At 35.7% G+C, this 26,095-nt stretch overlaps 1 protein-coding gene across 3 annotated transcripts; it reads left to right on the forward strand.

Moving 5' to 3' along the window:
• The first annotated feature begins 259 nt into the window (after window positions 1–259).
• Window positions 260–24,211, forward strand: dnmt3ba (DNA (cytosine-5-)-methyltransferase 3 beta, duplicate a). 3 transcript variants are annotated; one of them, XM_066644706.1, is made up of 26 exons: window positions 260–299; window positions 4,409–4,534; window positions 4,673–4,818; window positions 6,233–6,437; window positions 8,348–10,095; window positions 10,400–10,553; window positions 12,088–12,156; window positions 12,486–12,553; window positions 12,768–12,899; window positions 13,265–13,348; window positions 13,856–14,005; window positions 14,086–14,193; window positions 14,536–14,671; window positions 16,495–16,626; window positions 16,773–16,817; window positions 16,911–16,990; window positions 17,095–17,207; window positions 18,385–18,568; window positions 18,802–18,886; window positions 19,012–19,157; window positions 19,436–19,526; window positions 19,792–19,940; window positions 20,361–20,446; window positions 20,653–20,722; window positions 20,827–20,945; window positions 21,503–24,211. In XM_066644706.1, the coding sequence occupies exons 2-26, from the start codon at window positions 4,420–4,422 to the stop codon at window positions 21,645–21,647; spliced, it is 4,560 nt and encodes a 1,519-aa protein (XP_066500803.1). In that variant the 5' UTR covers window positions 260–299; window positions 4,409–4,419; the 3' UTR covers window positions 21,648–24,211. The 3 variants fall into 3 exon arrangements, with proteins under 3 accessions (XP_066500803.1, XP_066500804.1, XP_066500805.1); XM_066644707.1 differs by lacking the exon at window positions 12,768–12,899; XM_066644708.1 differs by lacking the exons at window positions 12,088–12,156; window positions 12,768–12,899.
• The last annotated feature ends 1,884 nt before the right edge of the window (window positions 24,212–26,095 follow it).

Here is a 26,095-nt window from a genome sequence, read left to right on the forward strand (position 1 = left end):
AATAAGAACCACTAACTGCATGGCTAATCACTGCCTCGTGACAATCGTAACTGGAGATGATCAAAACCTAGTCTAGTTTAGCGCGCTTTAGGACCCTGCCTCGACCATCTCAGCCAATCCTGTTCCGCAAAAACGATTCGGCCGTCCCTCGCATCCCTACACCAATCATTTTAAGCAAATGGATAAAATTGGGAGGGGGGGGGACTGCAGATGGACGAACTGCAGATTATATACTAGCGATTACAAGTGGCCTGCAGGAGCGAGGAGCGAGGGGAGACGGGGAAACCGAGGAAACCGGGGTAGGTTCGATTCCATTTTAAAGAGCAACGCTCAGTTTAAACAACTTTTCTCATGCCTCGGGTTATTGCAGCGAAATCAGAGGGTTTGCATGCTTAAGTCTTTCTGTAAATACAGAAGGTGTCGTTTTGGCACAAAGGCTGTTTTTGGGACCACGAAGGCACAAAGAGACACTTCTAACACAAAGAGTGTTAACTTTGTGTACGACAATGAAAACAGCGTCCAGACCAGGATGTATTAAGCTGTTTTTAAAGAGATACTGTTCTTTCCTTTAGGGTTCAATGCAAATCGTGTAGATTGCTACTTCGCTACTTGGTGTAACATATCGAAACAAAGGGACTTAGATTTGATTCTTTGTCAACCTTAAGATAAAGATTAATTGTCAGGCAAAACGTAAATGATAGACCCTTGCAAAACACTTCCTTGAAACTTAATATAACTCCTTAACGTACGAGGAACAGAAGGTATCTGACAGTGTTTGAGCTGGTATGTGCAGAAAGCCGGCGTGCCCGTTGTTTTTGTTTCACTAGTGTGCAAAACGTGTCTATTCATTTATAGGGCTTTAATTCCGTCTTGTCGGATTTGGGACTTGTAGTTAAAAATCAAGCATTTCCTGGATGTTTGAAAGTGAAACTTCCGATGTAGGGAAATATTCGCGGCAAATTCTAACCCGCGAGATTTTTCTCTCGGGCATTTTTTTTCACTACAGTGGTAGGGGGAGGAGTATCGCTCTCAGTTTAGAGTTGCTGACCGATTGGAACTGCGCATGCGTTTAAATCACGCGTATATACACATACGTTCCTCAATAATATATTGATCGAGAATTAATTTGTTTATCATTCATAAGTTTAAACAGATACAAACATTATTGCTTGAATGGCAATGGCATACCACTGTGCTTACATTTATGATCATTGTGTGAAATCAATAATAATCCAAATACTAATATTACTAATACTACTGCTGCTAATAATAATACCATTCATCTAATGCTTGTCACGAAAGGCAATGATGACAGTGGACTTGTCAGTAGTTCCAAATAACTTTATTACATGTTAAATATTAATTCAAAAGAAAAACGTCCAGTCTTCTCCGTTGTCTGTCGTGATTCTCTTTTCGTGTTCTCCAACGTTACTTTCCTCATTACAGTCTGAAACACAAAATACACATACGACAGTTGTCAAAATTCAGGATGGGTCCTGGTCTTAAAGTTTGCGCGTTTAAATCATCTTTACTAACTGTGGAAAACGGAAAGGCTCGCTGCTGTAATAAACACTTACATAAACAGCAGTTTACAAAGACACAGACGCAAAATTATTTTGCCACAGTCTCCATACAATATATCACTGTGTATTTACCTTAGACCAATATCTGTTCATGGTAGATAAACGAGTGCATTTCCGTTAAAAATATCAATGTTTTGTTTTAGACAGACATATCAGCTGTAAAAAAAAAAACGCGTTTAAAACTGAAGGACAGTCAGAAAGACAAACTCGTGGTAGTGTTACTCTTGAAGGCAAAGCTTTCTCCTGTGCAAAACACTCTCCCCTGCTGAGCTACAAAAGTGGCGTAAACACGTGTGAATTTCTGGGCATGCGTAGAGCAAATAGGGCCGGGAAATGCACTCAACGTGTCGGAACTGACGAAGAAAAAGAAGGAAGTCCCCACCCCTCCCTCTTGTTGCTTACCTTCTTTCTTCCACGTGCTGCCTACAGTGTGTCAGGGTCTCTGTGTAAGTTTCAGATGCTCAAAGAAATCTCAGGTTTCTAGATTACAGCAGTACTGTGCTTTTAACTAAATTATATATGTTCTATTATATCATATAATACATATATATGTTCACAGTTACTATTAAATTTAGTTCCAATATTACTAAACTACATTTTCCTTGCTTTGATACTGTTTCCCAAAAGTCACACACTCATTGTCCATTTTATCAGCTACACTTTGATGAAATTTTTGCCCTTTGTAGTCCTACTTTTATATTTAGGGTTGCAAAATTTCGGGAATTTTCAAAGTTGAGAAATTTACCATGGGAATAAATGGAAATTTACAGGTAGTTATGGGAATTAATAGGAATGAATGGGAATAAAATAAGAATATTCAATGCTAAAGGTGAGAAACGTACATATTGTTGGTCAAAAACACATGAAGCATAATCATGGCTAAAATAATTAGATATGATACCAAAAAAGCACAATAGCAAAGCTGCTCCTCAATCCCAGGCACATGGCTATTGAGACCACACCCCCTACACTGTTAATTCCTTCATTACATGTACAGCATATGTCCACATGATTTCTAGAAACTTGACACTCACCACTATTGAAAACACACATTTGGACTAAAGGTAAGTTTTGACAAGGTTCATATTTTTATTGACAGTAATATCATTTCTAATATCATCATAGAAACATTTAAGCAACTATTAAATCAAGGTGAAGGCCACAGTTGCGTGCTATGTGGTAAATCAGAAAAGCTCAATGATCAATTTAATTTAAGAGAGTTTGCCAAGACTAGCAGGCTAGCAAGATGTTAACATTTCAAGACTAGCATAGGCAAGTTACCTATATTTTTAGGCCTCAACGGGTTTCTCTAATATTTATTAATTATTTATTTGTACATGGGGAATACAGGAAGTTCAGGACAAAGCCTGGAAATATGAAACAAAAATGCAGAACTTTCAGAGGCCAGATTTCAGAAGCTTATGGGAAAATACCTTTATTTGATTTTATGTTAAATTTGATTTTCTTTTTTTTATTTTTTTTTTTATGAAGGAGGAAGGCTGGTTTTACATTTTGAATGGTATTTTTTAGTGGGTAGGTGGTGGGGGAGGCATGAGTTCTTTTGCTTGTTTTTTGATTGAACTTTTGATTGTTTAATGAAAGAAGTAGGCACTTATAAAGTTCCGCTTGCGACTGTGTCAAAGTTATTATTTGTATTACTTTGCCTTCATGTCTGCTGTTGACTAAAACAGTACATTAATGATAGTGTATGATATAGTTCCTTTAGATTATCAAATATTTCCAATTAATTCGAATAAATTCTCATAAATTCCCAAATTTCCCAAAATCTGGTGACCACTGATGAAGGACTAGAGAATGACAAAGTACAAACTGTGAAGAACAGATGAGCTACAGTTTCTTGCACTGAAAATACTAGGTGAACTAACAGTTTGGGTATGTATAATACAGTGGAAGCATAGATGATGATGCAAGCATAGATAAAATGCCATTAATCGATTTAGAATTTGCCTTCTATATAATGTTGTGGTTATTCAAATAACATCTGCCTCTGTAATTGCATAATAACAACTTAAAACACTATTTCCATGTAATACATTCATAATTACAAATAATTGTTAAACTGAACAACTAATGTTTAATTATGATAAACTGTATATGCTGTTCATTGCTATAATATTAAAGTAGTGCTGGGCGATATACCATGATTGCAAATAATGTATGATTATTTTGTTTTTGTATTTTCAACCCTCATAGTTCAGTGACGAGGCTTGTACTGTAAACATGCTCCTATATTGAAGCTTGGATATTCCTTCTAATGTTGCTGGGAACTTGTTCCTTTCTTTTCTGAGCACTGTTTATATTTGGTGTGGTTATGCTTTGGTCGCTTTAGTTTTGCTTTTTTTTTCAGTGTTTACAACTAACTTATTTTTGTTCAATGTCTTAATTATTGTCAAAACACAGCACATGCAAACGAAAAGTAAAAAAAAATATATATATATATTTGAGATAGACAAGCTTGTGTAAATTAGATGTTCTAAATATCAATTTCAATTAGTTTTTGATTAATTGCGCAGCCCTGTGTTAAAGTAATACTGATTTGTAAATGTTAAAAAATTCTTTTACAATATTTTGCTCAACATTTGGTGTTATATACAGTGCATTTTACTTTATTTGTGGTCATCTGGAACTAAATGTTACATTCCTCTTAATCCTAACAAAAGTGTGTTTTGTCCTACCCTTTTTGCTTTGTGGTTATTTACATAAAAATATACTTTGTCATTATTCATTGTGTCATCATTGGTCAGAATTGTCATATTGGTGCATTCCCACAAATTATATTTTTTACAGTTTTGTTTTTGTTGTAGAAAACTAGAAGATGGCAACAAACGTGGTCCTAGGCCCAGAAGATAAATGGAGCCGTTACGAAGTTCTGGCCTGGCTTAACAGCATGTTAAAAACCAACTTCACTCAGGTGGAAAATTTATGTTCAGGTACTGTGATTATTTCTTACTATGGAGCAGTGCTTAATATCGGACTAATGGCATTTAGATTACACCTAGATATAAGCATTATAAATATACAATGATAAAGTGCATAATAAATACTTGAGTTTGCATGTTTCTCTGCAGGAGCATGCTATTGTCAATTGATGGATTGGCTCTTCCCAGAGTCCATCAACATAAGCAAAGTAAAATTTCAGTCCCAAGAAAAGACAGATTTTGTTCAAAATTTTAGTATTCTACAAGAAGGCTTCAGGAAAATGGGTGTGGAAAAAGTGAGTGCTACCTTCTTTTCATTTCTGCACATATGAACTAGAATTACAATAGCATTATGATATACAGGGGTTGGACAGTAAAACTGAAACACCTGTCATTTTAGTGTGGGAGGTTTCATGGCTAAATTGGACCAGCCTGGTGGCCAATCTTTATTATTGCACATTGCACCAGTAAGAGCAGAGCGTGAAAGTTCAATTAGCAGAGGGTAAGAGCACAGTTTTGCTCAAAATATTGCAATGCACACAACATTATGGGTGACATACCAGAGTTCAAAAGAGGACAAATTGTTGGTGCACATCTTGCTGGCGCATTTGTGACCAAGACAGCAAGTCTTTTTTGATGTATCAAGAGCCACGATATCCAGGGTAATGTCAGCATACCACCAAGAAGGACGAAACACATCCAACAGGATTAACTGTGGGCGCAAGAGGAAGCTGTCTGAAAGGGATGTTCGGGTGCTAACCCGGATTGTATCCAAAAAACATAAAACCACGGCTGCCCAAATCACGGCAGAATTAAATGTGCAGCTCATTTCTCCTGTTTCCACCAGAACTGTTCGTCGGGAGCTCCACAGGGTCAATATACACGGCCGGGCTGCTATAGCCAAACCTTTGGTCACTCATGCCAATGCCAGACGTCGGTTTCAATGGTGCAAGGAGTGCAAATCTTGGGCTGTGGACAATGTGAAACATGTATTGTTCTCTGATGAGTTCACCTTTACTGTTTTCCCCACATCCGGGAGAGTTACAGTGTGGAGAAGCCCCAAAGAAGCGTACCACCCAGACTGTTGCATGCCCAGAGTGAAGCATGGGGGTGGATTAGTGATGGTTTGGGCTGCCACATCATGGTATTCCCTTGGCCCAATACTTGTGCTAGATGGGCGCGTCACTGCCAAGGACGACCAAACCATTCTGGAGGACCATGTGCATCCAATGGTTCAAACATTGTATCCTGAAGGCGGTGCCGTGTATCAGGATGACAATGCACCAATACACACAGCAAGACTGGTGAAAGATTGGTTTGATGAACATGAAACTGAAGTTGAACATCTCCCATGGCCTGCACAGTCACCAGATCTAAATATTACTGAGCCACTTTGGGGTGTTTTGGAGGAGCGAGTCAGGAAACGTTTTCCTCCACCAGCATCACGTAGTGACCTGGCCACTATCCTGCAAGAAGAATGGCTTAAAATCCCTCTGACCACTGTGCAGGACTTGCATATGTCATTCCCAAGACGAATTGACGCTGTATTGGCCGCAAAAGGAGGCCCTACACCATATTAATAAATTATTGTGGTCTAAAACCAGGTGTTTCAGTTTCATTGTCCAACCCCTGTAGATTTATATGAATTTTTAGATAAAATGTTTTTAAAATTCTCTTTAGAGATCTCTCATTACTTGCTTCTTATTACAGCTTATTCCAGTGGAGCAGCTTACCACCGGGAAATTCGGGGAAAACTTTACCTTTCTGAAATGGTTTAGGAAATTTTTTCAAGCTAACAACACTGGCCAGGTTTACAACCCAGTTGAGGCACGCAATGGTCAGCAGATTGATTTCGCAAGTCCAAGACCTAGTTTTCACTCAAGGCCAAAGACTAGGACAAGGAGCAGTACCCCTGGTAAGACTGTATATAGCTTAGACAGAGAAATTCTAACTGATTGATTTATTCCTGTTTGATGACAGTTTATTCTTGCCCTAACATACCACTTACCTATAAATGCCTATAGAAAAGCATAGAGCTTTTAATGTTCTGCTATCTTTTATATCACAGTAAACAAAACAGGCTTATTCACAGGGCATTTTGTATTGGTAAACACGTAATTAAATTTTTCATAATCAATAAATATAAATAATTAAGAATAGTTATAATTAAAAATAACACGAGTGGATTCTAAAATCACTACAAATATATTCATTTTCTGTGAATGTGAATTTAAAATAGTAATAATCTTATGATTGAAATAATTATAATGTGCAGCGGATATTTCAGGACCAGGCTTGGGAAAACTTGTTTCCAACCTCATTTCCAAAAGACTTTCTAAAAATGAAATCAGTAATTTGTTAATTCATTTAACATTTATTTAACAAACAAACTAACAAAGTTATGCAGTGTTTCCAATGGTAAACAAATTCAATTTGTTCCATATCAACAATATTAAAAGTTGATGCCTGCAACAGACTTAAAATCCTGGGACAGAGGCATGTTTATTACTGGGTAACATCACCTTTTCTTGTGGTTATACTTTTAAATTGTTTGGGAATTGAAGACAATGATTGTTGCAGTTTTGCAAAATAGAATTTTTGTCTATATTTGCTGTATATAAGCGACACAGCAGTGTGTGGCTGTATATTTGTAATAGGAGAAGGGTTTTTGCTCACATTCTATGTCTATAAAGCCATGCTTTTTTAACACATGTAGAATGAAATCTGACATTGCCCTGCTGATGTAGATATGGAGTTCCTTGGAATAGTTGCATATGTCTCTCCAGAAAATCAATAAATGCTTCAATATCTAGGGTAACTTCACATATAGGCACATTTCCCATGCTATCACAGATGCTGTGTTTGCATTTTTTGGTAATCGTATGGAGAGTGTTTTTAATTTTTAGCACATAAACATCAATCTTACCCAAAAAAAACAACAGAAACATGGATTTGTCTGCCCACAAAACATGTTTCCAGTGTATTTACATCCATCTCAAATGCCTTTGGGCCCACAGAACTCATCGTCGCTTATGTGCAAAAGTAATCTATTTCTCCCTTTTTGCATAATACAGTTTCAGGTTGCATTTATTGATGCAGTGGTGGACTGTGTTAAGTGACAGTGATTTTTCAGTGCACTCCTAAAACAATTTGGCTTTTTTTTTCACTGTAGCATGATGGTTTCCCAAAGAGGAACCACCTGAAGGCCTTGATTGTCATGTATGTTTGACACTATGTGCTGAAACATGAACCTACCTTGCTTGCAAACACTAATTCTATGGTGGATGCTTTTTAATGCTCTGTCATGATGACCTCACTTGTTACCAGTTAAAATATTTTTGTATTATTTGCCTCTGTCCCAACATTTTTATATCAATCAATCAATCATTTAATTTTGATTTATATTGCACTTTTTACAACAAAGGTTTATACATAGCTCCTTTACACAGATCAGTTTCCAAGCCAAGGGTGAGAGTGGCAAGGAAAAAAATTACTCAGCAGGAAGACCAAGACTCATAAGAGAGAATCTATCCTCCTCTGGTGTTGCAGATATTACTTTTAATGGGTTTTGATACATATATTTCTGGTTTAAAATTAGGTTTGTCATTAAAAACACTGCTTTTTTTCTTTGTGCTTTTATCAATTAAATAAAAGTTTAAATAAATTAACAAATATTTTTAGAACAGTTTTTAGAATGTGTTTATATTTTTTTGAAATTATTGTTAGTATTTTCTTTCGCTTTTTACATTTTATTTTTCTTACAGACAAGAAAGTTATATTATGTGGATAAAAATATGCTTAATTAATTTGATATTTTTTCCTCAGGAGAAGGCAAAGAGGACTCTGACACAGATCTGGATGTAAATGAAATGAAGAATGCCACATATGATCCTCAGTGGCAAGAAATCTTCACATGGGTCAAGCCCAGCACTCTAGGAGATAAATATGCATATTGCACAGTCTGTAATATGAATGTAAATGTGCTTCACTCAGGATCACTTGGCTTAAAATATCACCAGCAGGGTAAAAAGCACAAGATAGCCACAAAAAAGGCATTATCAACAGGAAAGCAGCATAGTAATTCCTTCACGTGCAGTGAACTAATGCTGCGCTTCATTCAAACACACTGTCTGCCTGCTGAAGATAGCAAGGTCTCTCACCACACGGCTAGACGTGTTCTTGGATTACAGTACCCAAAGGACATTTCCTCTACTGCCAAGCAGAACCCTTACTGTGTTTACCTTTATGGACAGATATCATTGGGCAACAAAAGTGATAAAAGGGATTCTGCCTATGTAGTGCTTCTAGGTTATTTTGACGAAAAGGCTTCAAAGTATCGCATACGAATCCTGGATGTTTTTGATTGTGCAGACTCAGATGACTCTGTTGCTAAGTCTTTGGTGGATACCCTGGAAAAATTTGAGATACCTCTGAGCAATATGGCAGCATTTTATGTCGATGACCAGGATGAGACATCTGCAAAGGTTGCCTTGAAACTGAAGGAACTCAACCCAAAAGTGGTAGCTCTTGGTGGCCTTTATGAATTGGCAAATTCAGCTTGCCATTCTGGAGTAATGGCCCTGTCCAGTGAGACTCAGGAATTGATTGATAACATTTATCAACACTACTCGACTTGCTGTACTAACAATGACAATCTCAAAGGGCTTTTTGCAGGTGTTGTTGGCCTTGATAGGCCAGTGTATACCCTTTCCAAAAACTGCAAGGAGTTTTGCATTCTCATCCACAGGCTTCTTGAAATTTGGACAGATTTGATCTCATACTTTGGTTCCTGCTGTGAAAATGACAGCAAGGCTAAACTCATCTGCTCTCAGCTTGAGAAACCCAAACTCAAAGTCACTTTTATGTTCTTGGACCATTGCTTTAGATCTCTTTGCGCTTTTAGTGATCGCATGGAAAGTCGCGATGGTTCTGCTCGTGCAGACCTTGTACAGATTCTGCGGGAAGCCAGTGGTCTTCTACGTTCCTATGCTTCTAGTTTTCTCCATCCTCAGGCTGTTGTACGGTTCCTGAAAGAACGAGATTCAACCATCCTTGAGAACCCAAAGTTATATCTTCCAAACACTGAGCTCAACTTTGGTGGAGCTGCTGTGGAGGACTTTCTGTCTGAAAAGGAAGCTGAAATGGCTGACTCCCTGAAGGACTTTCAGGATGAATGTAAAGTGTTCTATAAGGCACTTACCGCTAGTGTAGCTGAGGGCCTCCCATTGAGTGATGGTATCCTAAGGAGTATGTCTCAGCTTCTTAGCCCAGAGGGAAGGCTAAAAGTCACAGGCAAAGCTGTCATAGACCTTGGTGCCCAGTTTGGCCTCTCAGCCACATTAGAGGCATCCACACAGCTCAGAGATGAGTTCCTGGAATACCAACTTGTGGAGGAAAGAGACAGTGAGGAGACAAACGGACACACTAAGGGTAGTGTGGATAGCTCTTCTTTGGAGAAACATTGGAGCTCTGTCCTCAGAACCACTGGGCCAGATTCTGTCTTCAGGAAACTTATCCTTAGCCTGTTGGCATTACCCTGTCCACCTCTTGAATCAGAGAAAGTCTTTGCTCAGGTATGCATAAGTGTAACATGGTTCTATAAAAACAAATCATGTATAAGAAAATGGTATGTCAAAAAAAATTTTTTTTGCATAACTTAAATTGAGTGATAGCAAAATAGCTTTTTTGTTTGAATACAATGATAATGATATAGACATAATATTATTAATAATAATAATAATAATAACAATGTCAATCATCTATCCGGGGTTTGACTTAAAAACATATTTGTATTTAAATTGTTTGTATATTGTGATAATATTCTGTTTATATCTGGAATGTTTCTGTTTAAATAATATGTGTAAACCTTGAACACAGGCAGTGGAGAATGGAGATCTGAAGAGTTTGGATGACAGCTTGTGTGATTCTGATTTGAGCAAAATGCAGGATTCAAACAATGACGATTCATCCTCAGAACATACCAGCACTAAGATGTCGCCTGTCAGAAATGGCAGAAGGAAGAAGGCATCAAGTAAGTACACAAAGTGAATTAATTTTTTAAAAACAGGTTATATTTACATGAGCTGGATTGGCCTGTATTTAAGTGTATGAAAAGTTGTAGTTTAAATATTTTCAGTTTAGACAAGCTCCAGCAGGGTAAGATTTGTAAACCTTTCATATGGACTATTGTAGTTTTGCACACACAGTTCTGAGCTATTTCACACAACCTCCATATACAGTACTGTGCAAAAAGTTTAGACACCAGAGATTATTAATTTTAAAGAGCTATTTATCTGAGCAGTAAGTGTTTATTTGCTAAAAAACAAACAACAAATAACACCCAATATTAGAATAAAACCAAATAACATTATTCCAGTGAGTGTGATATTCTGTGTGTGAATGTATCGGTTTAAATTTTTCCAAATCTCTCCTCGTGGAGTCCGCATTATTTAAGGTTATCATCCAATACCTAGTTTTACCGGTTAATAAATAATAATTTTAAATGTGTGCTGTTGATTTAACAAATTCATGCAATCAAGGAGAATCTGAACAAAAACATTGTTCTTCAAACTCACTCTCACCTACTACTTTATAGAAAAAAAAAATATTTTATATTTCTTATTTGTTTTATATATATATATTTGTATTTACTGTGATTATAAATAAATTTATACAAGCACCACGTTTACTGAGGAGGCTTTAGTTTAAATATATATAATTATCTTAGGTGCCTAAGACTTCTGCAGAGTACTGTATGTGCGATCTGTCATAATTACATTCGTTTGTGGATTCAACCTGCAGTTGTTTAACTTCTACATGTGTTTGTTTCACTTCAGTTTCAGAACTGGTATAATGGTTTATTTCCTCAAACAGTTTTTTTGATGCTTTATCACTTAAAGGGCCAGACTTTTTCTGCTACAAATTAGTTTCATAGTTATTTCTGGATCATTTGTTTGATGAGAATAACATATCTAAATAATAATCCTTTAGTTTACAATTGATGATGTTGGAATTTGGAATTTGGAAATTGGTATAATTTGTGGCAGAATGGCTTATAGACAAATATTGGCAATATACAATGTTGATGGCATTTTCAAATATAATTATAATTAATTATATTTTAGTAAAATAACTTAAACATTAAAGTGACAGTCTATTGCCCTAAATATTTACATTTGTATATTTTAAATACAATTTTTAACATTATATAAATACATTCATTTATTCATTCAGTTATTGTCCTCAATATTATATATTTGGTGAATCATTACTTTAAACCTTTTTTTAAAAGTTCACTTCACATAGAGCTGTAACACTATATGGTAATAAATACATTATTACTGTATTATTCAGTGATCATTTTCAGGTGAGCAGTGATGTGTTCAAATGCTACTGCTTTACTACTGAACAAAGTAACGTATTTTCTTCTTCACTAATATCTTATTCTTTTTCACTAACCTGTTACATTGCATCTCTGTGTAGTTACTTGCTATGCTCTTTGGGGAAGTAAGCATAATGCTCTCAGAAGCCACCTGGATTGATGAAAACAATATGTTGTTTTCCAGAGATGGTTGACCTTTCAGACTCAGTGAAGCCGTGCACGGTGCGACTGTGGAACATAACCAGTAAGACAGGTGTGAGCAGTTTTAAGCTCGGTTTAAGTGATTAAAAAGCAAGTAACTACCAGAAAATGCTTCAAAACCTCAGCTTGTCCTCCTCTTGAAAAATCATCTAAGACTTCTTATCATGTCATTCCCTCTCTTCACATTAGTTGTAGTGATGAATGGAGGCTGATCCTCTCAAAACGAATTAAGTGCCATTCATTAAAATGATCTGTATGAATATAGGAATCTGATAATGCTCTATAGATATTTTAGATTTAAGTTATGTTCCTGTTAGTTTGTTCACATTAGAAAACATAGATATCCATCAACGAGATTTATGTTGACTTCTTGTATTGCAGAAATTGACAAAGATGGAAACATGGTTTTTGTTGAAGATGACGTAGTTTGGACCACTCCCTCCCAAGAGGTAAAAACTGTTTTTAACTTTCAAATCACACATAAGGCAGTTCTAATTCTATATACACCTACAGGAATTAGCATCAGTGATGTTTAATCATGCTTTCAGTCTTTCCTACTATCTTTTCCTTTTCTTAACATTTCCCTGGAAGCTCTGCCGCCGGGGCGGCTTTGGGAGGTGAAAGGCACGAGTGAGGGTGTGTGTGTGTTTTATTGTCCCTCAGGGTTCCACTAGGGGGATTTTCGGTTGGGAAAACAGTTTGCGCCAGAAGCCACAGGCACGCACTGTCTTTCAGGCTGGCTCAGGCACCTGGGACAAACCACAGAACCTCCAAAAGGAAAACACAGCAGAGGTGGTATGTACCTGTCCAGGTCTACCATGCTGTCTTGCTACTGTTCTGTTGGCTGGCTGCAATTCTGGCTCTCTGTTTGCGCTCCCTCCTAAAGAACTAGGGCCTCCTCACTACATCTTCTGTCCTTTCCATCATGGCATCCTGCTGCTATCTGCTTATGCACCATTTCATTGTTTATGGCATAGTGTTTTTGTCAACAAACAACTTAAAGTTGCTCCTGGACCAAAGATCTAGCAGATAGAATCTTGTTGTCTTGTGTATGCCTGCTAGTTTCTGACGTGTTCATTTCATATTGTGTCTAAACATTTGGCCATTTGTAACTTCATCATGTTTATACATTAGTTGGAATTTTTTTTTTATTGTTCCAGGGGAAGAAAGATGGAGGCCTGGCCACATCAAACATCTCTACACCAAGTCCGAAGCCTGGAAAAAGAGGTCAAGGGAAATACCAGGTAATTTCCTCTTATTTATTTTTTCTTATGAATTATTGTTGAATTGTTGACCACAGAGTCCTTCTTTTGATCAGTTTGTTATGAACTAATATATGCAGCAAGCAAAAATAGTATTGGCATCAGTCATTTATTAAGAACCATAAATTGTGGTGACATGACAATTACATACATAAAACCAAAAAAATGTACCAAAAATCTTTCTTTGATGCAAGAACATAGAAAAATAAACATTGGTTCCATAGCATGCTTAATTCTACAGATATGTCAGAGATCATTAATAAATATTTGTATTAAAGCCATTGCAACAAATTAGCCTGAGGGAAGGTATGAATTTGAATGATGATTATGTAATAATAAATTAATTCTAACTGTTCTTGGTAAATATAACCATTTTATACCAGTCTTGCGAAATGATAACTATTTAGGATTCGGAAGGGCAGAGCTAAGCACATTCTCTCAAATATGATCTTGTCTGTTTTTGTTCCCTTGTATCTCTTACTCCTGCAGGATGGAAAGGGTTTCAACATTGGAGAACTGGTGTGGGGGAAGGTCAAGGGTTTCTCTTGGTGGCCAGGAATGGTTGTAGCCTGGAAGTCTAAGACATCTCCTCCATCTATGAGACGTGTTGAATGGTTTGGAGATGGCATGTACTCTGAGGTGAGTTAGTTGCCATATTGAAGCCATCTTTTTTCATTTTACATCCTTTAGATGCAGTACTGACACTTTTATCCTTACAGATTTATACAGATAGGCTTTTGCCTTTTGCTGCATTTACAAAGTGCTTTTGCAACAACTCCTTTGCCAGTCTGCCTGCTTACAAAGATGCCATTTACCAAGTTCTTGAGGTAAAGTGACGTGACACATTTGTATAAGCTTAATGATAATATGCCACACAATGTCATTATATCTATTAAATTTAGCCTATTTCTGTTGCTGTCCAAAAACACATGTTCATTTTTATGTTTGAATGTAGCAACTGTCTTTTACATTTTGTTGTAAAATAATCTGTTCAGAAGTACTGGTATTGTGGACAACAATCATTTACAGACTTTGTTATCTCAACATAAAATTAAATAAAGTTAATTTCAGCAGACCTTTCAGTCAGAAAACACCCTTCTTTGTTATTTTTGGCATAACATTTGAAGCTTCCGTGTCAGTTGCAGCATGATGGTGTTGTTTGTATGTAGTTGGCAGGAGAGCGTGCTTCCAAGAATTTTTCTTCAGCTGGGAACAAAGAAAAGGAGATCAAATCTATGATGGACTGGGCTTTTGGGGGTTTTCAGCCCTCTGGTCCTGAAGGTTTTACACCCCCTGACACGTATGGTAAGAGTTAATGTCATGTCATGGAACATTTCTATAATGATATGAGTGATGCAGTTGGTCATATTTTGCAAGATCCTTAAATACACAAAAAGGGCCAAAGAGCTTAATATGCCTGAAAATATTTCACCACAGACATTAATAAACTTAATAAGACACTAATAAAGCTTTCTCATTTTTTTGTTTAACTCTAAAGAAATCCTAAAATGAAATAAATATGAACCAAACACCACTGTTTATTAAAGCTACTGTATACTGTTCAATGAAAACTATTTCAGAATACACATGCCAAAATGATGGTAGCTACTTAATTACTTGAATTAAAACCATTTGTGTATCACTGGTCATTTTATCATGGTATATAATTAAAGCTGACAACCGTCTTTTACTTAATATGAATTAATTTTACTTTATTCTTAACTTACTTAATAAAAATGAGCCCATTTTTTAAATTGATGCCAACAACACGTTCTAAAAAAGTTGGGATGGGGCATATCTACCACTGGGTTGCATGACCACTTCTTTTAGCAACACTGTAAACATTCGCAAACTGAAGAGACAAGCTGGTGTAATTTTGGAAGTGAAATGTTTTCACCTTCTTTTTTGTTTTAAGATTTGCTCAAAAGTTTGGGGTCTCTTTGTTTTTTGTTTAATAATGCACCAGTTTAATTCAATGGATGACAGGTCAGGACTAGTTTAGCCCCTGGGCTTTTTTACTAATGAGTCATACTGTGGTAATCCATGCAGACTGTGAATTGCCCTTATCTCATTGAAATAAGCAAGGCCTCCCCAGAAAAAGACATTGCCTAAATGGCAGCATTTTGCTTAAAATTTGTATATATCATTTAGCATTAATGGTACCTTCACAGATTTGCAAGTCACACATGCACTAATGCACCCATTTAATGGATGCTGGCTTTTGAAATGTGTGCTTTATATCAAGCTAAATGGTCCTTTTTCGCTTCAGCGCTGAGGATGTAGCAGGCAAGGTTTCTGAAAATAATAAAAAAATTTGTTATGTCAGAACAGCGGGCACTGTTCTATTTGGCCTCAGTTCATTTTAAACAAGCTCAGGCACAGAGAAGGCAGCAGGGATGTTGAAACAATACATAAGGTTTCTTTGCATTTGTGAGGTTTATCTTGCATTTGTGGTTGCAGCTTTCTCTGACAGTGTTTCTGACCTGGGAGGTGTCTCATGTAGTGATTTCCATTACAGAAATGTTTCAGTTAATTAATTGAAAATCATAGCGAGCTAATATTGGTTTTGGACCTTGCCCAATGTGTATAGAGATTTCTCCATATTCTCTGAATCTTTTAATTATATTATGTACTGTATGTGATGAAATCCAAAAATTCTTTACTATTTAATTTGAATGATGATTCTTGAATAATTTGTGTTTGCCCATGCATTCTTTTACTGAGTGGTGAAACCCTCCCCACCTTTATTTTGGAAATATTGAAATATTGTCTTTGTGCTATTTTCTATACAATGTAATCATGTAAATATACTTGAGTTTTACATCATTATTTTGTGTTTTTATTAACATTTTGCACAGATTATCAAATTTTCTGAAAATGGAGTTTGTATTTTAGAGTCTACTAAAAACATTTTCTCAGAAGAGTACAGACTGTGACTGCATCAATGGGGAGGATCCAGAGAAACTAACTCTTACACACTTAATTAAAAAAAGTAGAATTAACAGATGTACAAATACCTTTTATATAATGCTTTTTGGGTCATATTTTTTTAGTATTTTGTGATCATCATTTGTAATAATATAAAGCAAATTACAATGTAAACTCATGAATATACATGTACATTTCAGATTCTTCTGCCAACCAAAAGACAGAGTCCTCAGACTCATCCGTGTCTGATTATCAGCCCCCAGCTAAGAGAAAATATGTCCAAAGGGGAAGGCCACCCAACAATCCCCCCACCAATCAGGACTACAACAGAGGTAGGTTCTACAGTAACTTAGTCATAAAAAGCTGTAGCGTAATTGCCATATCTTTACATCAGTCTTATCCTTTATTGGGCCTCATACTTGCAAAAGGTTGTTTAAGCATGTTTGTAAATTCATACTTATATCTTTATACTCAACAGACCAGATGGTCACTGAAGTCACAGTCAAGGGCAAAAACATTGAGAGTGAGTGTTATATTGGCTGGAGTTTTATCTTTTTTTGTACCTTAAATAATTTATATGTAAGCTCACGTGCTTGTTTCTTTTTTACACCTCCAGATTTCTGTATTTCATGTGGAACTGCCAACATTGACATTTTCCATCCACTTTTTGAAGGAAGCCTTTGTTTAAAATGCAAGGTAAACTATTGGGATCTGCAACCAAACTGTCTAGGAGATTTGCATAAATACATACTATTTATGAAATGTTACTGATATTTGTGTGTGTGTGTGATCCTTTATAGGAGAATTTTACAGAGACCTTATTCAGATATGATGAAGATGGATATCAGTCTTACTGCACTGTGTGCTGTGCTGGACTTGAGGTTGTTCTTTGTGGCAACGCCAGCTGTTGCAGGTTAAGATCATTTTTATTTCTCTTTCTGTCTCTTTCTATCACTTTATCTTTCTGTCTCTTTCTCTTTTTCTTTCTTATGATGAGTTATCCAGAAAATGTATGAAAATACAGAAAATATGCTGCAAAACACAACATGTTTTCTGTATATAAAGTTAGTAAATAAAGTTTGTGGAATGATCATATGGAGGTTGTGACACATCCATCAGTTAAATGGTGCCCTACCATGCATAATTGTACCCCCCCCCCCAATTACTTAGTTACATTCATTACTCATTACATCAATTTAATGACATATCATAACTGGCAGTTCTGTTAGTGTTCTCTAAGTACGTTGAGCTGTGCACTGACACTGCATTAAAATCAGTTTGAAAAGATATAATGGCAGACTTCAGGTAACTTTTAAAGAAACACAGATAGCAATTACTAATAATTAACATAGCAATTACTACTACTGTCTACCTCCCATCTGCCTTCCAGAGAAATGCAAGGGGAAAGGACCTCCCCATCCTCTATGTCTTTTAAAAGTCTTCAGTTGAAAGTATCTATGGCCCTGTTCACACTTGGCATTAATATGCATCTCGGGTGATCTGATCACATATGACGGCTGTACCGCTTTTTCGTTCGCACCTGAAATGTAAATGCGTCTTGTGATTAGGTTTTTCACACCATTTCTAGTTCCTGCTCCAGGAATAAAACAGACATTTAGAAACACTGAAATAACTGAGTTAGTTTTTGTCCTAAAACATAAACACACCACAAGTGCCATTGAATATCTTAATTTCAAATGTGTACAGGTTGAAATTAAATATATATTTAGATCCTTGTGGCAGAAACATAATTAACAAGAGGCATGTTTCAGTCTGAGTTAGACTGAATTGGCTGGGGCAGTGACACAGTTGATGTGGGTGGCCCGTATTAATGTTGGAGACACATCAAGACATCAATTCACACATCAAGACACATCACATCACTTTGGTGTTCATACTACAAGTATAGTGTGGTCATATGTACCACCTCAGAATATGATCTGAGTGATTTGATTACAGTACATCCACAAGATTTACTTTATGCTGGCCACTAATGATCAAATCTCTCAGGACACATTAGTGGCAGGTGTGATCCGAACCTAAACAAACTGTGTGTATGTTTTAATCCTTCTGTACTTCCTCTCTCATAGGTGTTTCTGTAAGGACTGTCTGGATGTGCTGGTTGGGCCAGGTACTTTTGAGAAGTTGAAGGATATAGATCCGTGGAGCTGCTACATTTGTTTACCCCCTAAGAAATATGGCATTCTCAAACTTAGAACAGACTGGAGTGTAAGGGTGCAGGAGTTCTTTGCCAACAACAGTGCCTTTGAATTTGTGAGTGTATTTATTATTGCCCAGCATTATGCCTTATATATTTTAAAGATAACAGTCAGAAACAATATAAGCATGTCTATTTGCAGTTATTGAGCATCCTTAAAAGGTGGCAGGCAAATGTGGCGATGCATGCAATGTGAAACCCTGATCATAATCTTCATTTACTTGCTAGCCTAATTAGCATAGTGCAAAATTAAACTCAGTGCATTTACTGGACATTTACTACCACACAGGAGCCACACAGAGTTTACCCTTCTATCCCTGCCCATCAACGTCGGCCAATCAGAGTACTCTCCCTATTCGATGGCATTGCCACAGGTCAGTCAATGTTCCTATTGCTGTGTTATATAGAAATTTAAAATGGTGGGTTGTACTTGTGGTGGTGTTTTTGCAAAATCTGTATTTAAGGAGAAAAATAGTAAAATGTATGGTACCTTGGACAGGCTACCTTGTTCTGAAAGACTTGGGCTTTAAAGTGGAGCGCTACATTGCTTCTGAGATCTGTGAGGATTCTATTGCTGTGGGGATGATCAAGCATGAGGGAAAAATTGAATATGTCAATGATGTACGCACCATCACTAGGAAACATGTAAGTACATCCAATAGGAATTACTTGGCTTCCTGTCATCTACTTAAGATTAAAACTCCATATATGATTTGTCATTTCACTACTATGGTATTTTTATTGTATTTTCCAAATAATATACAAAAGTTGTATGATCAAAAACCTGCTAAACACATATTTGTCTTCACATTTTAATGTACAGTTACTGAATATTTTTTATTAATTCAAAATGTTGCATACACCTTTACATCAAGGTGATATAATTTAAGTTTTGTAATACATTCTAAATTTGTCTGCTGTAGATAGCTGAATGGGGGCCATTTGACCTCTTGATTGGTGGCAGTCCTTGTAATGACCTGTCCATGGTGAATCCGGCCAGAAAAGGCCTTTTCGGTAAGGTAGCCCATGTAAAAAAGAAAGCATGTTTTTATGTGGTTCAGTATATTCCAATACATATAATTAGAATATATGGTAAAATACTTTAAATCCATTACTATATGTGGTAATACTAATGAGGCACATTAATGTTAAGAATATTTAATGTTAAGAGTTTAATGTTTGGTTTTCAGTATATATATATTTTTTTTTACGTCAAGAACTTTTAAACTGACGTATGTGCGCCTGATGATTCCCACCTTTCTCTTTGATTCTCTCTCAGAAGGCACAGGTCGACTGTTCTTTGAGTACTACCGCATGTTGACCATGATGAGGCCGAAAGAGGACGATGACCGCCCATTCTTCTGGCTCTTTGAGAATGTGGTGGCCATGAGTGCCCATGATAAAGCTGACATCTGTCGCTTCTTGGAGGTAAGAAAATATCCTTCACTTTTTCCTTTCACTTTTTTGTTAGTGTTTTTATTTTTTCATGTTTGTTGCAACATTGTAAATGTTTCATTTTTCTTTTATTAGCCATTGGCATTTTTGATGAAATTACAGTTTGTTTGTTTTTTTTGATATTCTAAGAAAACTAATTGTTTAATAATTTTAATATTTCTGTTACACAAAACACTTTTTTTTTTCAAATATTTTACTGCACGTTGACCATTAAGTTGCTGAATTTAACAAATGAGAAATATGTAATAATGAACAGAAATAAATACAAATGTCATCCAAAATATTTCCCTGTTTGTGTAATATATTTGTATTTCCTGTATATATTTTGTTGTAATTTTTTATCATGTGCAGTAGATCAGTTAAAATATTATTGCTTTCTCTGTATGTTGTTAGTGTAATCCAATCATGATTGATGCCGTGAGAGTGAGTCCTGCCCACAGAGCACGGTACTTCTGGGGCAATCTACCTGGAATGAACAGGTGATAAATATTCAAGTCCTCCTAAGTCCCATTTTAGTCCAAATGTGCCTAGAAAGATAAAGTTTTTTTTAATTTATTTACATTTTTAGAAAAATGGTTAATTAAGTTATTAAAAATGCAGAATTCATAGATCAAATCAGATCTAGTCAAATAAATTTCCTTAAAATAATGTAAATCATTTAATCTTTAAGTATGTATCTCACCAGACCACTGGCTAACTCATCTACTGACAAGTTGGAGCTGCAGGACTGCTTGGAAGTTGGGCGAGTTGCAAAGGTCAGATTGAGGAAGGAAGGAAAGATTAATATTAACCGTGTTCTGATTTTTTTTATTAGCCAAATAATCACAAACCCTGACATTTTATTAACCTGTTTTTGCAGTTTAACAAGGTTCGAACTATTACAACTAAGTCCAATTCCATTAAGCAAGGAAAAATGGGGCCTCTGCCGGTCGTCATGAATGAGAAGGAAGATTACCTTTGGTGTACAGAGATGGAGAGGTGAGCTTAAACATGAAAGAGAAACATAGACATAAGAAGTTACTTTAAGAAGTTGCTTAGAACATACTGCAAACATAGTAAAGTAATTTACACAGCAACTCAAGGAAATTTTACAGTTTCGTGTCAACAACATATAATTCACACACACACACACACACACACACACACACACACATATACATTAACACAGTACTCTTTCTGGCTGGAGGAAAACTATACTAACCACAATTCTCAGGTTCCCATTTATTTATAATTGGCCCAGTCAGTTCACTACTTTGTGTGAAAGTCTCTATCTTGCAGCCAGTCAATTCACTACTATGCTGGAACATAAACAAATATCTGATGTTAAGCAGCAGCTAAAATATACAGTGTGCTTGCACAGAAAAACACACAAAATATATAATATTATGGAGTTTTATTCATTCATTCCTTATCTGTAACTTCTTATCAGTTCAGTCCAGAGCCTACCCGGAATCCCAGGCGCCAATCCTTCACTGAGCGGCATACACACATTAAGGATTTTAAGCTTTTGTTAATGATAGTCTTGTCTATTGCAGCATATTCGGCTTCCCGAAACATTACACAGATGTGAACAACATGGGCCGAGGACAGAGGCAGAAGGTTCTGGGACGATCCTGGAGTGTACCTGTGATCCGGCACCTCTTTGCCCCCCTCAAGGATTACTTCAAATGCGAGTCCTAGTTTTCTTTTTTAGCAACAGTAGCAGCAAAAATGAGTTTCATTAGCAGATTAGTAGTAAAGTGGAATTTTCTAATAACAATACTTTTAATCCCACCCCTAAATTTTAATTACTTTTTAAAAGATATTTGGTGTTTCTGCAGACTTTGATCTCACAGATTTTATTTTATCTGTTTTTACTGTTACACAGTTTTTATGTTTTAAAATGACCTGATCAGTTTTACATGTGCGATCAAGGCTTCCAGAATGCACAGACACTTTCTTGGTTTTATTTGACCATCTTATTTACTGTATATCTCTTTTGTGCTTGATATGGTTTTAAAAAACAAATTTTACGGAGCGAGTCGTGAACTTCCACTACCTCATATATGTTCTGTGATGGGTTCATGGTCTGAAGAAATACTACTTAGCTATTTATAATTTGAATGAATGAAAATGAATCTGACTTTAAAAAACACCTTTAGACTAACTATTACTATTAGATTGGTCAAATTCTGTGAAGTCCAAAAAGTAAGTCCATTGTATGTCACTCTGTTATGGGCCCATATCTATATTAGGAACTATATATATTATATAATTAGGAAAGGTGTTTTAGGTCAAATGCAGAAAATCATGTTTAAAAAAGTCTGAAGATGTGCCCTGTGGTAAACAAACATTTGCCCAAAATCAATATGCTTTGTACTGTGAAGATTTTTTTTGTTTGTTTCACAAATTATTTAGCACTATTATATACAACACAGTACCACATTTAGCAAGTTTGCCTATTTTTATGTGGTGTTTCTGTGTCTTAGCAATTTTATATTTTCAGTTTAGTGTATGTTAGTATTAGCAATAGGGAATCGATTGTCATATGCTGTCTCCTTATTGCAAACAAAACTGTAGCTTTACGGCATTTTTGTTTACCACAGAGGCAGTTAGCAATTTTAGATAATTTTTCTCATACCAGCTTAGAACAGAAGTTCCTAATTTCACATGGACTAACATCAGAGGTTTTTGCATTTTGCATAATCTGATTCTCCTAAATTCCTATTTTCTATTTGTAATCTATGTTTAAACACATGATTTAGCAAAAAAATAATCTGAAGCTTTTTCAATTTGTCAGTACAGGGCTAACATCTTAAACTGTTGATGTTTTACAGATTGGAATCATGTTTTGGTGTTGATTTGCCCTATAATGCACTGTTTTTACATTGCCACTTTTGCCCTTCTTACAATATTAAATGTGTAATCATTTTATGTACTGTATTTCTATAGTAGATATATTTTAATTCTCCATGATTCAAGTCATAATGCTCTCAAAACACATTTTAGTACAAGAAACAAACTAACTTGTAATTTATCATTTTATGGTGCTTTTTTAAAGTCTGTTTTCATCATAGGAATTTCTGGTGCTATGCTACAGTATCAGCGTTAATACACTGTGAATGCTCCAAAAACAGAATGGTGGGGGTAGCTATGTGTTGAAAATGACATAAGTGCCTAAAAGAGGACAAACAGTAGTTTTTACATGTTAACGTGGTATTTTAGAGGGAAAGCTTTAGCATTTAGAATGGCTGAGCAGACTACACCGTACTGACATTCAGTATAAAAACTATAGTTTGTGGCTTCATTTGTTTCTTCATTTTAGTGTGGTGATATGAAAGTTTTGCTGTATTGTAGGTGGTCATAATGAGGTGCTAACAAAAAGATTTTGCTTCCTGTAGCAATTTTTTTAGCAAGTGCATGGTGCTCTTACATGATTTATTCAGTACTTATTTATTCTGTACGGCAAATCCTGTTCTCACTCGTCAGTACTGTCACTAGATTGTTTGACTTTTCTTCCTTTTTTTTTTTAGATTTTTACTATTCTTAATAAAATTGGGTCTAAAGCAAACAACCCGGTTACTATTTTACTGTTTCTATTTTTTCTTGATTAGTACTATCCTAGATCCTGATGTTTGTATGTATGGATACAGAGTGAAAGCTAAAGCCATCCATAAATTGCATATTGAATGCATTAGGTTTTACTGTATCTCAAACTTTTTTTTATGTGCCCCTAAGTTTCATTGTGAATTTTTCCTCATATATATCAGCTATGTGAAAGGTCTGTTTTTATTGCATGTCTGATTTATCAATGATATTGTTTTAACACATCAGTAAAATCTTTTTTAGTTCAATTTCTAACACTACCACATCACAAACCATGCTAGTGTTAGAAGCCTCATGGGGATACATCAAGGAATGAAATTTAGTATCTTTATAGCTGAAATCTTTGATAAATATTTTTTGTAAGTTTTTGTTAAAAAGGTCTTTTAAGACTTTGTTTGGTGCTATGTTCTTGTATGGAACATACGTTTTATTAACAGTTGTTTAAGATGTTTGTATTTTTTAACTCTTGGTCAGAGTAAGATCATCCCTTTACCTAAGAACCTCACAGACCACTGTATTATGGGAACAGGATTGTTCTAATGTCACAAATAGGAAATGGGACTCAGGTTTTGTCGTCATAGTTTAATGTGGTGATTCATTGAGCTAGGTCAACCTTTGTCAATAATTATGTACAAGGTATCAAATAAACAGTACTTTAATTGAACCAATTACTTTGCCATTTCATCTGTGTATTAACTAACCATGAATTCAAGAATGAAATACCTGTTATTTCTTCATTCTTATTGTATTTTTCAATATACTGATCACCGACTTGCATTCACCCAATCAACTAATCATTTCATTACATGCTGACTACATTCAGAAGTATCACAGGCTTTCTTTGGGTGCTGAAATTAATAAAAGATTTTATAAAATTATAAAATATTAATTATGTGTTTATTAATATGTTTTCATTGTATTGGAAAACACACTAAATGTCTAAACATTTGTAGACATCCAAGCAAATTCACCTAGGTTACATTCCATTTATTGGAGACAGAGGTTCATTTGTGCTCACAAAACTTGAATGTTCTGACGCACCATGCACAATGGCAAGAGGGAATGAGGGTTAAAAAAAAGCCACCAGCATTGGACTGTATAGCAATAAAACTGCATTCTCAGTGAAATAATGTCTTCTCAAAATAGCAGGGGCTGTTACTGCAACCTAAAAATTTCAGAAATGTTGTGTAATCATTGAGCAGTTGTCCAAACACTTTTGGTCTTAAAGAGTGCATATTCTGTGATTTATCAAGAGAACATGTTTCAAGCTATTATGAACTGCTGTGTACCCAGTCAATTTGCAATTGTATTTAAATATTTGTATTGCTTTATATATAGGATACTCTTGAATAGTCAATAATTGAACTGCAACTAAAACCAGAATTATGTTGGATTTATTTGTCAAAACTGAAAGGAGTTACATTACTGTTGGGTCAGATTTGCATAAGTATGACCACACATTTGTCTTGACCTGGAAGTGAGAGATATGGTTGAATATAGAATAATTGACATAAAATAAAGAGTCATGGGACAGGAATTAAAAAGCGTTGATATGTCTATATCTGTACGTGAATGTCTGTACATATAACTGTCCAAAGAAAAAAATTCATTCATTCATACTCTGTTCATGGTTCATGGTCGCGGTGGGTCCGGAGCCCACCCAGAGTCACTGCGCACAAAGAGGGAACACAGAGGGGGCGCCAGTCCCTCACAGGGTGACACACACTCACACCCATGGACACTTGACTCGCCAAAATACCTATCAGCATGTGTTTTTTGGACCGTTGGAGGAAACCCATGTGGACACGGGGAGAACACACAAAAACTCCTCAGAGACAGTCACCTGGTGCAGGACTCAAACCCATAACCCCAGGAACCTGGAGCTGTGAGACAGCAACACTACTTCTAGCGTTACCGTGCTGCCCCACAAAACAAAACAAAACAAACAAAAAAAAACGCATCTCAAAAATATTAACTTTACAGAAGAAGTTATTTTGGAGCATTTCTATTGATCCATTAATCATAACATTTTCACTCAATGACACTCAAAACAAAGACAGCTGCTGTGTTCAAATGATATAGTAAACTAAATATTAACAAAAATGGAGATGCACACATTTCTTTGGACAGTAACAATATGCAAGTCTTCACAGACATACTATAAAATATGCTATAAAAGCTACTATATACAGAATATTACTAAATCACATAAAAATGGTACATTTTATATATTATGCAGTTATTCAACTAAGCATTATATTACTGAGGAATACGTATAACACAGTAAAAATTTCATTGGTCATGAAAGCTAAGTGCAAAGCTCTGAGGAAACGCTACATTGGCATGTCAAGTTTTCCTACTTTTTCATAAATAATATAATAAACATCTTTTGAGGTTTAAAGTTTAAACCATTTTTTGTAATTGCTTTTCATGTGATATATAAAAATAAAATTAAAACATTAAAATATAAAAATATAAATAATATAAAAACAAATTTTTAGTTTTTATGTCAGTAGATCCTGAGAGTAGAAGGATTTGGCATA

This window comes from Hoplias malabaricus, chromosome 14 (genome assembly GCF_029633855.1).
Source record: "Hoplias malabaricus isolate fHopMal1 chromosome 14, fHopMal1.hap1, whole genome shotgun sequence".
Lineage (NCBI taxonomy): Eukaryota > Metazoa > Chordata > Actinopteri > Characiformes > Erythrinidae > Hoplias > Hoplias malabaricus.